Source organism: Lipophrys pholis (genome assembly GCF_963383615.2).
Source record: "Lipophrys pholis genome assembly, chromosome: 6".
NCBI lineage: Eukaryota > Metazoa > Chordata > Actinopteri > Blenniiformes > Blenniidae > Lipophrys > Lipophrys pholis.
The window spans coordinates 31929656-31942795 of NC_137629.1; the positions used below are offsets into that span (position 1 = coordinate 31929656).

A 13140-nucleotide genomic window follows, 5' to 3' on the forward strand; every position below is an offset into this window, starting at 1 on the left:
TTTTAATTCAAATTTCTACTGAGAGTTAATTAAACCAGTTGGTTGGGTTTTTAAGCACAAGACTGCCGTCTTCATCTGGAGGTGAATAAATCTGATTAAATCTGATAATCTATGACTCTTCCTTCTTGGCTGGAAACGGCGTGACGAACAGCAACACGTGGAAAACTAAAGTTTCTTTGCTTATTTAAAAAATGGTGTTAAAGGAGAGGTGGAGCATGTCGACGTGTGTTTGGTGAGTCCAGAGACACAATTTCTCCTGAAGACAGAAATCGGTTTGTTTGGACGAGGAAAACGAGTGACACAATTCCAAGATTTAAAAAAAAAAAAAAAAGCAACACATACATAAAGACAGAAACACACATAGACAGACAGACACATGCAAATACACACAAATACACACAAAAACCAGGAAAGACACACAAAATGAGTGGGTTTCTTTCTGGGAATCAGACAAGTTGTATTTTCTGCTTCATTAAAAGAAAAAAAAAAGAATAAACGTGCATTGTGTGTTTCACACTTTATTCATATTTACAAAAAGTTGAGACTGATCTCAGTTGCACCGTTACGTCTTTCTACATTTTTTACATATATAATAGGACGTACAGTTTAATGGAGGAAAATCTGAATCGAGGTGAAACATTTATAGTTTGCTCACTTATTTATACGCTCATAAGCATAAAAACTAAAAAAGATGAATCTCAATAAAGAAGAAAAAGACCTGATATTATAAAAATACAGATGAGAGAATTATCTAAATCCTATTTGTGTGATGCATTTTTAAGGTGGAATTACAGATGTACTGAAAAAAAATAGAACATTATAGTCATATATGTTTTTTTATTTATTTATTATTTATGTTCCATAATATAAAGACCTAAAATATTCAAGCATTTCTAAAAGTTGAATTGTGATAATTATGGCCTCTTATTGAAAAAAAGAGAAAAAACGTCAGATTTGATGTGATATTCTGATATTATAGTCTGTAGTTTTTATTTGAACGGCCTAAAAGATAAAAATATTGATTAAAAAAAATGAAATGTTTCAGTCTGTGTAATAAATGGAAGAATATAGTAAATGAGATTAAATAAAATAAATCACACTTACTGACAAAACAAGTTACCGTCGTGTCGTTTTGTGTGAAATTCGTTAAAAAATTCAGATTTTCTTTATGAAATTAAATATTAAAAACTAGCTGATGCTTACTCACTGTGTAGTTTGTGTACTCTATATGGTTTTGACTCTTGTTTCCTCCTGATGAGGCATCAGGTTATATTTTGACCTTGAACGATGTGGACGCGCGTTTGAATCCCAGTCGCAGCCGGAGGAGCGTCCGCAGTAAAAAACTAGAGGTGTACTCGAGTACTTTGCACCCCTGCTCATCAAATGCAGCTCAAACTTCTTCTTCTTTTTATTTTATTTTTTATCCGTTAAGAGGAGCCGTTTCTTCCAGTGGATCTCCATCATGTGGAGGCTTCTTGTTCGGAGTCAGACGACGAAAGCAGCCACGCTGATGACGGCAAAGAGAGATGAGAGTCATTACAACAGTAATAGATTACATTTACTGAGACCGTATGTAAAACTGTGCCTGTGTGTTTTCTAAAGCGTGCATAAATGCTGCATAGAACTTAGTTTTGTGACGTTTCACTGCATTTTGCATTTGGAAAAACAAAAACTTCATGTTTTCTTAGTAAATTTAACAGTTTTTTAAAAAAACTAAACAAAACTTAAATTTTTTTTCAAGGCTTCTATTCTTTCGGATACTTTATTATCGTCTGTTATTCTGATTCCTCCTGCACCCTGGGCGTACTAACCACGAGGAAGCCACGCCATCGTGACATTACCTTCCACAGAAAGACGGCAAACACAAGCAACATGAGCAGCAGCGCGACGACGGTGAGGAAGATGATCCACCACGCAACTTTGATCAGTAATTCCACTTTTCTCTCAAAGAACACTGTCAGCTTCACCTGCACAAAACCAAACAAAACATAAAGACTTAATCTGAATCAGACACTTTAAAGGTTCTGAAGATTGATCTGAAAGGCATGAATACGGCACCTTTGTTGCAGGATTACTCGATTTGAATCCGATATTCTCTGGAGAGTCGGTCAGACTGAGGGTGGCGTCCACAACAATGTCCAGATAATTCAGGAAGCTGTAATCCTGAACGAGAGAGCAAAACTCAACAGAGCTGCACAATGAGCTTTAACGTAAAACAATCCAAAAAAAAAACATTTCACTGGGGCATCATGAGGATGACTGAGTTCAAATGTCAAGGCTCAGGGAAGAGATCCACCTCAGCCAGAGTTGAGTTCCACAGACGTGCGTGCAGCGCCAGCAGAGCAGAACTGTCCAGGCCCAGCAGGGGGCAGCGGACCTCCACACACCGCAGTCCGTCCGAACACGTCTGTGGGCGGGAAACAGAGCATCACCTCACTACTGCAAACACACCGAGCGATGAGAGGAACCAGTCTCCTTTAACCAGGACGCAAGTCAAAGGTTCAGCCTCCAGGACGTGTCCAGGGATGACTAGGTCTCGTTCAGGAAAAGGGACGATTGAACTGACGCACTTGTGTCACGTGTGGGAAACTGTTGAGTCGTACGGAGCAAAGTTTGATTTGATTTACATGATGTTCCTTTAAACACCCGAGCTTCCCCACGGGGATGGATAAAATATCCATCCATTCATCCATGCATCCATCATCCATCCATCATCCATCCATAAACCTACCTTTCTATCATCCATCCATCCATCCATCATCCATCCATCCATCCATAAACCTACCTTTCTATCATCCATCCATCCATCATCCATCATCCATCCATCCATCCATCCATAAACCTACCTTTCTATCATCCATCCATCCATCCATCCATCCATCCATCCATAAACCTACCTTTCTATCATCCATCCATCCATCCATTCATCCATCAATAAACCTACCTTTCTATCATCCATCCATCCATCCATCCATCAATAAACCTACCTTTCTATCATCCATCCATCCATCACCCATCCATCCATCCATAAACCTACCTTTCTATCATCCATCCATCCATCCATCCATCCATCAATAAACCTACCTTTCTATCATCCATCCATCCATCACCCATCCATCCATCCATAAACCTACCTTTCTATCATCCATCCATCCATCCATCCATCCATCAATAAACCTACCTTTCTATCATCCATCCATCCATCCATCCATCCATAAACCTACCTTTCTATCATCCATCCATCCATCCATAAACCTACCTTTCTATCATCCATCCATCCATCCATCCATCCATCCATCCATCCATCCATCCATCAATAAACCTACCTTTCTATCATCCATCCATCCGTCCGTCCGTCCATCCATCCATCCATCCATTCATCCATCAATAAACCTACCTTTCTATCATCCATCCATCCATCCATCCATCAATAAACCTACCTTTCTATCATCCATCCATCCATCCGTCCGTCCGTCCGTCCATCCATCCATCCATCCATTCATCCATCCATCCATCCATCCATCCATCCATCCATCTAAACCCTCACCAGTGATTTGTATTTTCTTTTTTTTGGAAGCAACTCGTCAGCGGAGAGAGCTTCAGCCTCTCGTCTTCTTCTTCTCCAGCCCTGCAGACAGACACACACACACACACACACACACACACACACACACACACACACACACACACACACACACACACACACACACACACACACACACACCGTGTCAGCGTCAAACAAAAGGCTTGTTCCTCACACCACCAGCGATGGATTTATTTCCCACCTTCGGTTCTTTCAGCGGGTTGACCTGCTGGGCAGGAGAGCAGGGGACGGACTGGACGCCTTTACTGCTGCTGTGACTCAGATACAGAAGCCACTTCCCCACGGAGTTCTCCTTCGGCCAGAAGACGTTCAACGACGCGTTGGCGAAATGTTTCAGAGGCCGGCCCAAATTTGTTATCTGTGAGGAAACGAGGTCAGATTTTATTGCACTTGATGTGAGCGGAAAGCAAACACACACACACACACACACACACACACACACACACACACACACACACACACACACACACACACACACACACACACACACACACACACACACACACACACACACACACACACACACACACACACACACACACACACACACACACACACACACACACACACACACACACACACACACATTCACACACACCTAAGAATCAAATGCAGTAAACGTGAGCTCACCCTGAACTCATACCGAACTGAGGCTCCGATCTCATCCACTGACTTTATGGCGCTTTCTCTGATGAAATTTTCACCAAATGACACCTGAGAGGGCACGGCACGCCTGTGCAAGAAACACAGATTATCAGGTTGAAATGATTTTAATCCAACAGTCAAAAAAAAAAAAAAGAAGCATTTAGTCATTTCAACCATCAGAAGACTGGAGTCGATCCCAGGTCACACACAAACAAGCTCGCAGGACAAACACACACACACACACATTCAAACATCCGAGCAATTTTGAATTTAGAAACATATTTTTGAACTGTGGGAATAAACGACACGACAAAGTAGCTCCACATCAGAAATGATGAATTACTAGTGTGTTTAGTGGTTTTGACACGCTTCTTAGTGCAGTTTTGTGTGTTAGAAAACGTTTTGTCAACATAAGATAACGTTTTTTTCATCCCACGCGTTGGGCTGGGCGATTTGACCTAAAAAAATTAAAAATAAATGGGTTTTTTTAAAAGGAAAATTCGAGTTTCGAGTCGATTTTTTTTCTCAATGTATTTAAAAATGACTGCAGTCGTCAGATATACTGTCAACAGTGCAACTTTTATTGCTGTGATTGTCCTCAGAGCTAAAAATGCATATAAACAATCCCAAAAAAAGAAGTAAATGAGTTAATTTGCAAAATAATCACTTTACCACCGTGCCATAAAAAGTCTTTAACAGACTCTTACAGACGTCAGTTTGATGTCGAGGCGATTGGCGAGTGTAGATATTCAATGTGTCTCTGTGTTTGTCCGGTGACGACCTGATCAGAGTGTAAGCTGCCTTCCTGCATCGTCAGCTGACATCGGCTCCAGGCTCCAGTCGGATAAAGCAGAATAGAAGTCACAACATAGAGGAGATGAAAAACAAGAGGCACATACCCAGAAACCTGCAGCTCCATCTCAAACACGACTCGAGCCAAGGCCTCGACCGGCTGTATGCTCTGCACACTTGTTCTACAGCAGAAAGAAAGTCTGAGTTACACAATCACAGTCCAGGAAAACACAAACCGGTGCCCGGTCCCACGCAGGTTGACCTCCTTACGTCTCAAGTTGCATCGTGACGTTGACGTGCTTCGTGCTCAGTGAGATGCCGGAAGTGATGAGAATGATGTAGAACGTAACCTGAGGGGAACGGAAATGAATCAAGCAAGACCCAGTTCCAAAAAACAGTTTTCACTAAGTGCAGGGAGGAGGACGGGCTGTGACACTGGTGTAAAAATGATTTATTTATCTATATTATTTCAACACTATTTACTATCCCTAATATTTACTATTTTACTTAAAAAAATAAAATAAAATATATATATATTTTTTTACGAATTGCATTTGATCGATCACTCTTTCAGCTATTTTTTTTTTTTGTTTTTTTTGGTAAATATGAACACAACTACAGGGGTATAAAATGATTTCTTTATTTATATTATTTACTTACTATTTTTCTAATATATATATATAATATAAAAGAATATAAAAAATATAATATATATATATATATATATATATATAAAATATAAGAATAAATAAATATATATATATATATATATTTTTTTAAATATATATATATTTTCTTTTTCTATTTTTTTTTCTTATATTTTTTATATATATTTTTTATATTATCATTATATATATTTTTCTGCTTCAACCTACTCCTTTGGAGATATGGCTGATGGCTGGGCATTATTTATTTATTACTTATTTTTGGCTTTGCTTTGCTGTGTCATGTTTATTTGTTTTGTGTGTATTTTTTTTTTATTTAATTTTGTTGTTATCGTTATGAATAATCTCATTTGTGCCCACATTTCCAAAATGAACTTTTCAAACCAACGGCAGCAACGCTCCTCACCCCAGCATCTCTTGGGAGGGGGTTCCCCAGCTCACAGTCGATCAGATTCCCTTTGTCGTTGGCCGTACATCCCAGCTGAGACTCCTGCGTGACAAACAAAACCTTAATATCGAGAAGAAAATCTCAGTGGCGGTGGAGCATAGGAGGTCATGGGTTCAAATACATGAGGACTTTTCATGTGTGTTTTGCAAAAAAAAAACGCGCATGTGAGGTTAATCGGTGACCCCGAACCGCCCGTGGGTGTGACGGTGTGTTTTCCTGGACTCACCGCCGTCCCGCCGAGCGCTATGGACGCGTAACGCAGCGTTTCGGGCAGCGTCACGACGGCGTGGCTCTGGTGCGCGTCGTCGCCGTTCTCGTTGGTCACGGTGATCTCCAAAGCGATGTCCTCCTGGGACGGAGTGATGACCGCAACGCCGTCCTCCCTGCAAGACGACACAAAATGAAACCTGCACCGTCGGGTGCAGGTTTGGGGGGCGGGGGGGTTCAGGTGAATTGGCTCACCTGGTCAGTGATGTGAAAACGTCGCGACCATTCAGCGTCTCTTTGGAACAGAACTTGTAGTGCAGCTGGAGGTTGCTTTGGCAAATGTTGTCGCCGCCACAGCCGCGATTTACCAAAATAATCTGTGCAAAAAGAAATCAAACGATCAAATCAAAGTAAGTTGTACAGAACTGTGGGAGTTTCACAAAGTTATTACGGATTTGTGAACTAATGACAACGAGAAGCCTGAAATGAAAACGACCTCCTTATAGAAGCTTTCTGCTTGTTGAGATTTATTTATTAAATTTTATTGTTGTTGTGGCGGTTATCACTCTCATGCAAACCACCAGGACACTATTAAGTCGTGACGGAACCAATAGTCTTTATTTTCTGAAGCCACTAGTTGGCGCTGTCTGTTCAACTTTCCTGCCAGTCTTTCAGCCTCTCTCTTCAAACCCAGAGCGCCCTCTAGTGGAGTCAGGAAATAAAGCAAGTGGTTCATGACGCTTCATTTGGCCATCACTACTATAAAGACATCTAAATTAGCAGAGACAATTAAAATTGACATACGAGTCACTTTTTTTTTTTTTTTTTTTAAATGAACAGTCAACATGAAATCATATGAATAATTCTTTCAAATTTTTCTTATATTTGGATAGTATCCAGACATTTGTACCTCCGACACGGTGCTTTTCCGCTGGTAGAAGTTAAGGATGGGCGTAACGCCTGCACCGCTGCTGCTTCTCTGGCCGGAGGTGAGCGACAGCGTGACGGAGACGGAGATGTTGCTCAGCCGGTCCTGAACGTCCCGCTGAAACACACGACACGCCATTATGCTTTGTGGCGCCGCATTATGTGATAACGGTGCAATATGTGAGCTACAAGGTTCATTGAAAACAAATCTACTTTAATGGATTTAGTACATTTCTGCTCGAACAAAGTGACAGAGTACCAGAAGTCGGAGCTTGATGTCCGTACAGACTTGGCTCCCCTGACCCGGCAGCTCCAGTTTTCCGTGAGGCGATCCTTGGAAGTTGACTCGAGCTCTGGAGTTCCTCCTCTCAGAATCAGCCTCGAAAGTGTAGTTGACCCCTGAGCAATGGAAGGAAAGTTAACAGTTGGCTGAGTACTGCTGACTGGATAGTATTACTTCTAAATATACCCCTACATCATATGGTAAATGAACACTGTCTGTCTTTAGTACTTTTACTGTCACACTTTCAACATAGTCCAATATCATCCAGGTGGGTGTTGCATATAGGATAGCATTAATAGTAGTAGTAGTAGTAGTAGTAGTAGTAGTAGTAATAGCAGTAATAGTAGTAGTAATAGTAGTAGTGGTGGTAGTAGTAGTAGTAGTAGTAGTAATAGCAGTAGTAGTAGCAGCAGAAGTAGTAGTAATAGTAATAGTACTAATAATAGCAGTAGTGATAGTAGTAGAGGTGGTAGTAGTAGTAGCAGTAGTTGTAATAGTACTAATAGTAGTAGTAGTTATTGTTGTAGTAGTAGTAGTGGTTGTGGTAGTTATAGTACTAATAGTAGACGTAGTAGTGGTGCTAGTGGTAGTAGTAGTAGTTATAGTAATGTAGTAGGAATAGTAGTTGTACTCATTGTAGAAGAAGTGACACTATTAGTTGTAATAAAAGTAGTAGTGACAGTAATTGTAGCAGTACAAGTCATAGTAGTAGTACCAGTAGTAGCAGAAGTACAATAGTAGTAGTAGTAGTAATAATAACAGTAGCAGTAGTGATACTAATAGTAGTAGTAAAAGTGGTTGTAGAAGTAGTAGTAGCAATAGTAGTACTGATAGTAATAGCAGTAGTAATAGTAGTTGTACTAATAGTAGCAGAAGTGACAGTAATAGTTGTAATAAAAGTAGTAGTGGTAGTAGTAATAGTAGGAGTAACAGTAGTCACAAAGAATCCCAAACATGAAATTCAGTGTGATGGACAGTGTGAGGACACTCACTCAGCTTGGCGTTAAACGATGCAGGCCAGGCAGTGTAAGTGAAGCACGCCTTGCCTGCAAAATAACTTGACGGGTTTACAACAACATGTTTGGTTAAAAACAATTCAAACTGAAGCGCCAATATGCAAAACTTTGTGGCTGTGCACATCTTACCATGTTTGTTTACCACATTGTTGCTTTGTGATGTCTACTTCGTTTGGTGTGATCTTCAACAAAGTTCTAACACTGACAACCGGCCTCGCTCTAGAACAACAACAACAACAACACCCTGGCGTGAATTCACTGGTCGTTAACACGTTTACACAACTTTTCATGTGACAACACCTAATCTGTTAAAAAAAAAAGTGGTGCGTTTACACTGCAGCTGCACACTGACCGCGATGTAGTTAGTATGCCGGACCACGGGAGGGCGCTGTTGCTTGTTTTTGTAATGAAACCACAGACGTGTGTGCAGAGAACAACACGCTGTAAACGTGAACAAAATGGAGAGAACCTGACATTGGTATGTAATGATGACGAATCGGATGCTATCAGGGGTGAGTCTCAACTATTAAACTACTGATATGGACGATAAATCTAGAATACAGACTGCTTGTCATAACACTACAGGTCCGCCATGTTTGTTTTCAGGCGCATGAGCAGAAGGAACTATTTAGGGGGGGGTTGGGGGCGCATACGCAGTAACAGCACTGTCGCCCCCATCAGTCTCTGCATCTGAATCTCGACCATGAAAGAATCTTTCCACCTTGGGGGACCCGTATAAAAAAGTGAAGAAAGTGTTGCGGATACACTCGTATTCGTTGTCGTGTAAACATGGCCTTAGCGCTTCTCCATCTTTATATATATTCTCTCTCTCACCAGCCTATGTAACATAACCCATCCACAGGACTCTGGGACTTTCGCTCTCTTTTTCTTTTCTATATTTGTGGTTTGTTCTCTATGAGTCTCTGACCATCGCCCTTTGTTTTTAAATGCTGCCAGTTTGGCCAGGCCTTGCTTGTAAAAATCATTTAATCTCCAGCAACTGCCCGGTGAAAATAAGGCCCAGTTTACGCGACGACATTTCGAGTGAAAATGCATCGTGTCGGAAAAGCTTTGCCCTTCCATGCCAACGTTGTGGAAGTTATGTCTGTTTCTACACTTAGGCTGAAATCAATGTAGTTTTCATGTTGGGCCAAACATTGTTCGTTTTGTCCATCTTCTGAGCGTGTGCAGACGAACTGCTCACTACAGCCGCGGTAAGCAAATTGCAATCGCAGCAAAGAGCTCCACCAGTGTTACATTAAATGAAAATGTGTTGTTGAAATGAATCTCAAAGAATCAGGGTTCCAGTAATTGAAAATCATCTTCAAATATCAATATTTCATCTCACCTGTAAACAAAAACCGAATCCGAAAGCGATCCGACGGCCAAATCTGGGTATTGATTGTCATCCACGTCCAGGTTTCCAGTCAGAGAATATCCAAACTGTTTGACCTTCCTCGACCTGTGTGACAGTACCTGATGGAGGAAGTAAGAATCTCACTGTTAAACATTTTCAATCAGTGGATCTTTTCATTCCCAGTCAAACAGGCTCACCTGAGCTGGTGTTTTATTGATACCGTTGGACGAGCCGTAGTAAAGATATACCCGCCCAGAACCATCGTACGGTGCCCCTACTGCAATATCTGTCGGCAGAGAAAGTAGATCACAAATGTGTGTGTGTGAAAACAAAATCTGCTAAAAATCGAAAAGTCATCGTTTTCTCTTAAAAGGTGTGAAGTGTAAGAATAAAAGATTCTACTTTTATGTGTTGGTGGCAGTGTGTAGCGTCTGGGCATTCTCTTAATTCACCAAAAGTACAATTTTGTTCTTCAGGTTATGAATCAGTGTCCTGCGAGTGTATTACCTCGTGCAATATATATTATGAATAAATGACAACCTCCAAAGCCATCCTGATTGACGTCTCCTATATTTTCCACAGCGAGTCCAAACATGGAGTCTTTACGTCCGGCAAGTTGAGTTGGAACAATCTTCTCCCAGTTCTTCCCCTTGTCGTTGAGGTAAACATAAACTGCGCCTCCGTTTGCTTTATCTTTATCGTAGAACTGCGGCGCGCCGACAGCGAGGTCGTCCCACCTGCACGTACAACGAGTCCAGAATACCGGAACAAAACCGTGAAACAACAATATGAAGCCGAATGGAAAACGACAAGCACAAACCTAAATAACTGAGAAAATGGTTATTAATTGGCATGTTGAGACACAATAGAGAGCACTGTAAACTGAGTGGAATCCTGACGCGTCCTACCCATCGCCATTGAGATCCACCACCGCCACATCGTAGCCGAAGGAGGAGGCGAGGCCCGGCCCGGACAGCACCAACTCTACCGAGAGATTTCTCTTTGCCGCGGCGTCGGCCTTCATAAATGCCACCTGGCCGCTGTAGCCCCCCCGCGGTGCTCCCGACACCACCGTCAGCTCACCCTGACCAATGAGAGCCATCCCAGAGTCGATGGAGAATCCTGAACAGAGAGCGGAGAGCTTCATTGTCCCGCGCTTTTCGGTGATGGGTTCCATCTGCCGATTACACTGCGCAAATAATAGATGGTTAATTAGGTCAAATGTGGCCTGATGGCACTAAGGGTTGGAGTTAAGCAGTGCAGTCTACGGTGCCGATTGGTCCAGTAGGCCATAAGCAAATGTTGAGGGCGCTGTGGCCTCCAGGGGGTGCTACCAAATCGAGGAAACATGAGGTGAACGACGGCGATCAGACTGAAAACTCACCCAGGTAGCTGCTCATTTGCAGAGGGATGAGTTTTCGGTTGAACTGGTCGATGTCGCCGGTCTCACGCGGCTCCTCACTGTCATTGTCCAAGTTGTCCAACACCTCCATTCGTACGATTCCTTCACAGCGTCAACGTGTTGCAAATAAAAAAACACAGAGAAAGCGAAACTTACTTATTTTGGGAAAATAAAAATTGGAGATGAAGCGCAATTGCAAGTGTGGATTAAGACAGTCGAATCTAATAATAAAAACAGGCTTGATAGTTTGTTCTATAATGACGTTTTTTTTTTTTTGTGAACACGAACTTTTCAGAAACAAAAATGATGTATTTTCACTTGAAACGTTGTCGTGTAAACCGGGCCCGACGCTCTCTACTTTATGGTACCTCGCCACTGGTAGGCTCCCGGCGCTCCAAATAGCAGGGTCTTGTTATCCTTGGCGAAAGCAGCCCCGTGACCCTGTTGGCAGTACGCAAACCACTCGTGGTCATTTTGACGTCTCAGGAGGTGCTCCTCGTCACAGACGACCCTCCTCCACGTCCTCGCTTCGTCCCCGACCCGCAGGTCGTCCTTCAGGAGGAAGCACTGGCCCGTCAGGAGGTGAGTGGTGGTCGGGCTCGGGATCCACTGCCTATAGCGATGTGCACAAGCCTGTGATGAAAGGAAATTAAGACTTGTAAATGCTCCGAACATTTTATTTATTTATTTATTTTTAAGTTGTGTTTTCTTACCATCACATGCTTTCCTGGACCTTGACTTGTGACTCTGACTCCCATCCACTGGTTGTTTATGCCTTTGCTAAGGAGGAACTCTGGGAAATAAATGAATAGAGCCTTGAGCTTTACTCTTGTTTGGTAATAAACAAAAACACAAATATGTGTTTGTATTTTCTAGCCTCCAATAGTACATGTTGAAACATTTCTATAATCTGTGCATTCAATTTAAGTTACAATTACTTTTGGAAACGTTTTTTTAATCAAAACCTGAAGTGATGTAGTGGATGGACGATATACAAGTGATGTTTTACTATCTCTCTCTCTCTCTCTCTCTCTCTCTCTCTCTCTCTCTTGCTCGACAGTAGAACTAAAATATTTTGGTCTGAGGCCCAAGCTTCAATGATCTGATTGTTGCTCTCTGTCTCTGTCTCTGTCCTCTCTCTTTCTATCCTCTATCCTCTAACCAGAACAGCAGGGAGTCTCCACCTCTGAGTCTGGTTGTGCAGGCGTCTTCCTGACAAAGCGGTTAAAAGGAAAACAGGTAACTAGGACAAAAAATGAATTCAAGATACCTCGATCCTGAAACTCAATGGGCTGACAGTGCTCCGACGCCGCACTCAGGTCACACTGGTAAACCAGGCCCGTGACGTTGACTTGGTCCTGACGTTTAGCACGTGGCGCACCAACAAGTAATCTGACAGAAAACAAAAAGTTTTAAGGCAAATTGGTGATTTGATTACAGAAATTAAAAGTAACTTTGACTCACAGGTTCTTTCTCGCTGGGCTCAGCTGCTGGTGGAAGGCAACAGAAAATCCAAACAGGCTGCCTGGATCTCCGTTTTTCTGCAGAACATTCTCAGTGTCTAGGTTAAACGCTACAGCGACAAAACCTTGAAAATGCCATATCAGCCACAGAACCAACACGTGCCTGCCCATGACGGAGAGTTTCAAGTAGTCCTCTTGTTTCCATGCACCACACTCAGAGAGTGCAAACACTCATAAGAAGCAGGTGTGAACCGTCTCACTGTTCAGACAAATAAGGTGTGGTGGCAGAACATTTATCTGCAGTAACAAAGCTCTGCTGTTCAGCTTTATG

The 13140-nt window shown here is 42.1% G+C and overlaps 1 protein-coding gene across 1 annotated transcript; it reads right to left on the reverse strand.

Moving 5' to 3' along the window:
- Positions 1 to 1388: 1388 nt before the first annotated feature.
- On the reverse strand, positions 1389 to 13092 carry LOC308110588 (integrin alpha-6-like). Its single transcript, XM_080464982.1, has 25 exons — positions 12811 to 13092; positions 12617 to 12738; positions 12060 to 12139; positions 11715 to 11979; positions 11329 to 11448; positions 10853 to 11066; positions 10485 to 10681; positions 10142 to 10230; positions 9936 to 10063; positions 8717 to 8806; positions 8564 to 8628; positions 7548 to 7687; positions 7272 to 7406; positions 6617 to 6738; positions 6381 to 6537; positions 6113 to 6196; positions 5312 to 5391; positions 5149 to 5223; positions 4235 to 4337; positions 3786 to 3962; positions 3548 to 3628; positions 2297 to 2407; positions 2059 to 2163; positions 1842 to 1967; positions 1389 to 1507 (listed from the first exon to the last, which is right to left on the reverse strand). The coding sequence occupies exons 1-25, from the start codon at positions 12978 to 12980 to the stop codon at positions 1421 to 1423; spliced, it is 3123 nt and encodes a 1040-aa protein (XP_080321108.1). The 5' UTR covers positions 12981 to 13092; the 3' UTR covers positions 1389 to 1420.
- Positions 13093 to 13140: the final 48 nt, after the last annotated feature.

Bases quoted from the DNA above. Each gene is read 5' to 3' on its own strand.
- LOC308110588 (XM_080464982.1), bottom strand. From the start codon at position 12,980: ATGGGCAGGCACGTGTTGGTTCTGTGGCTGATATGGCATTTTCAAGGT. The intron at 8,807-9,935 runs GTGAGATGAAAT...TTGTTGTTCTAG, and splicing joins GATTCGGTTTTTGTTTACAG to AGCGAGGCCGGTTGTCAGTG. The intron at 8,629-8,716 runs GTAAGATGTGCA...AAACCCGTCAAG, and splicing joins CAATGTGGTAAACAAACATG to TTATTTTGCAGGCAAGGCGT.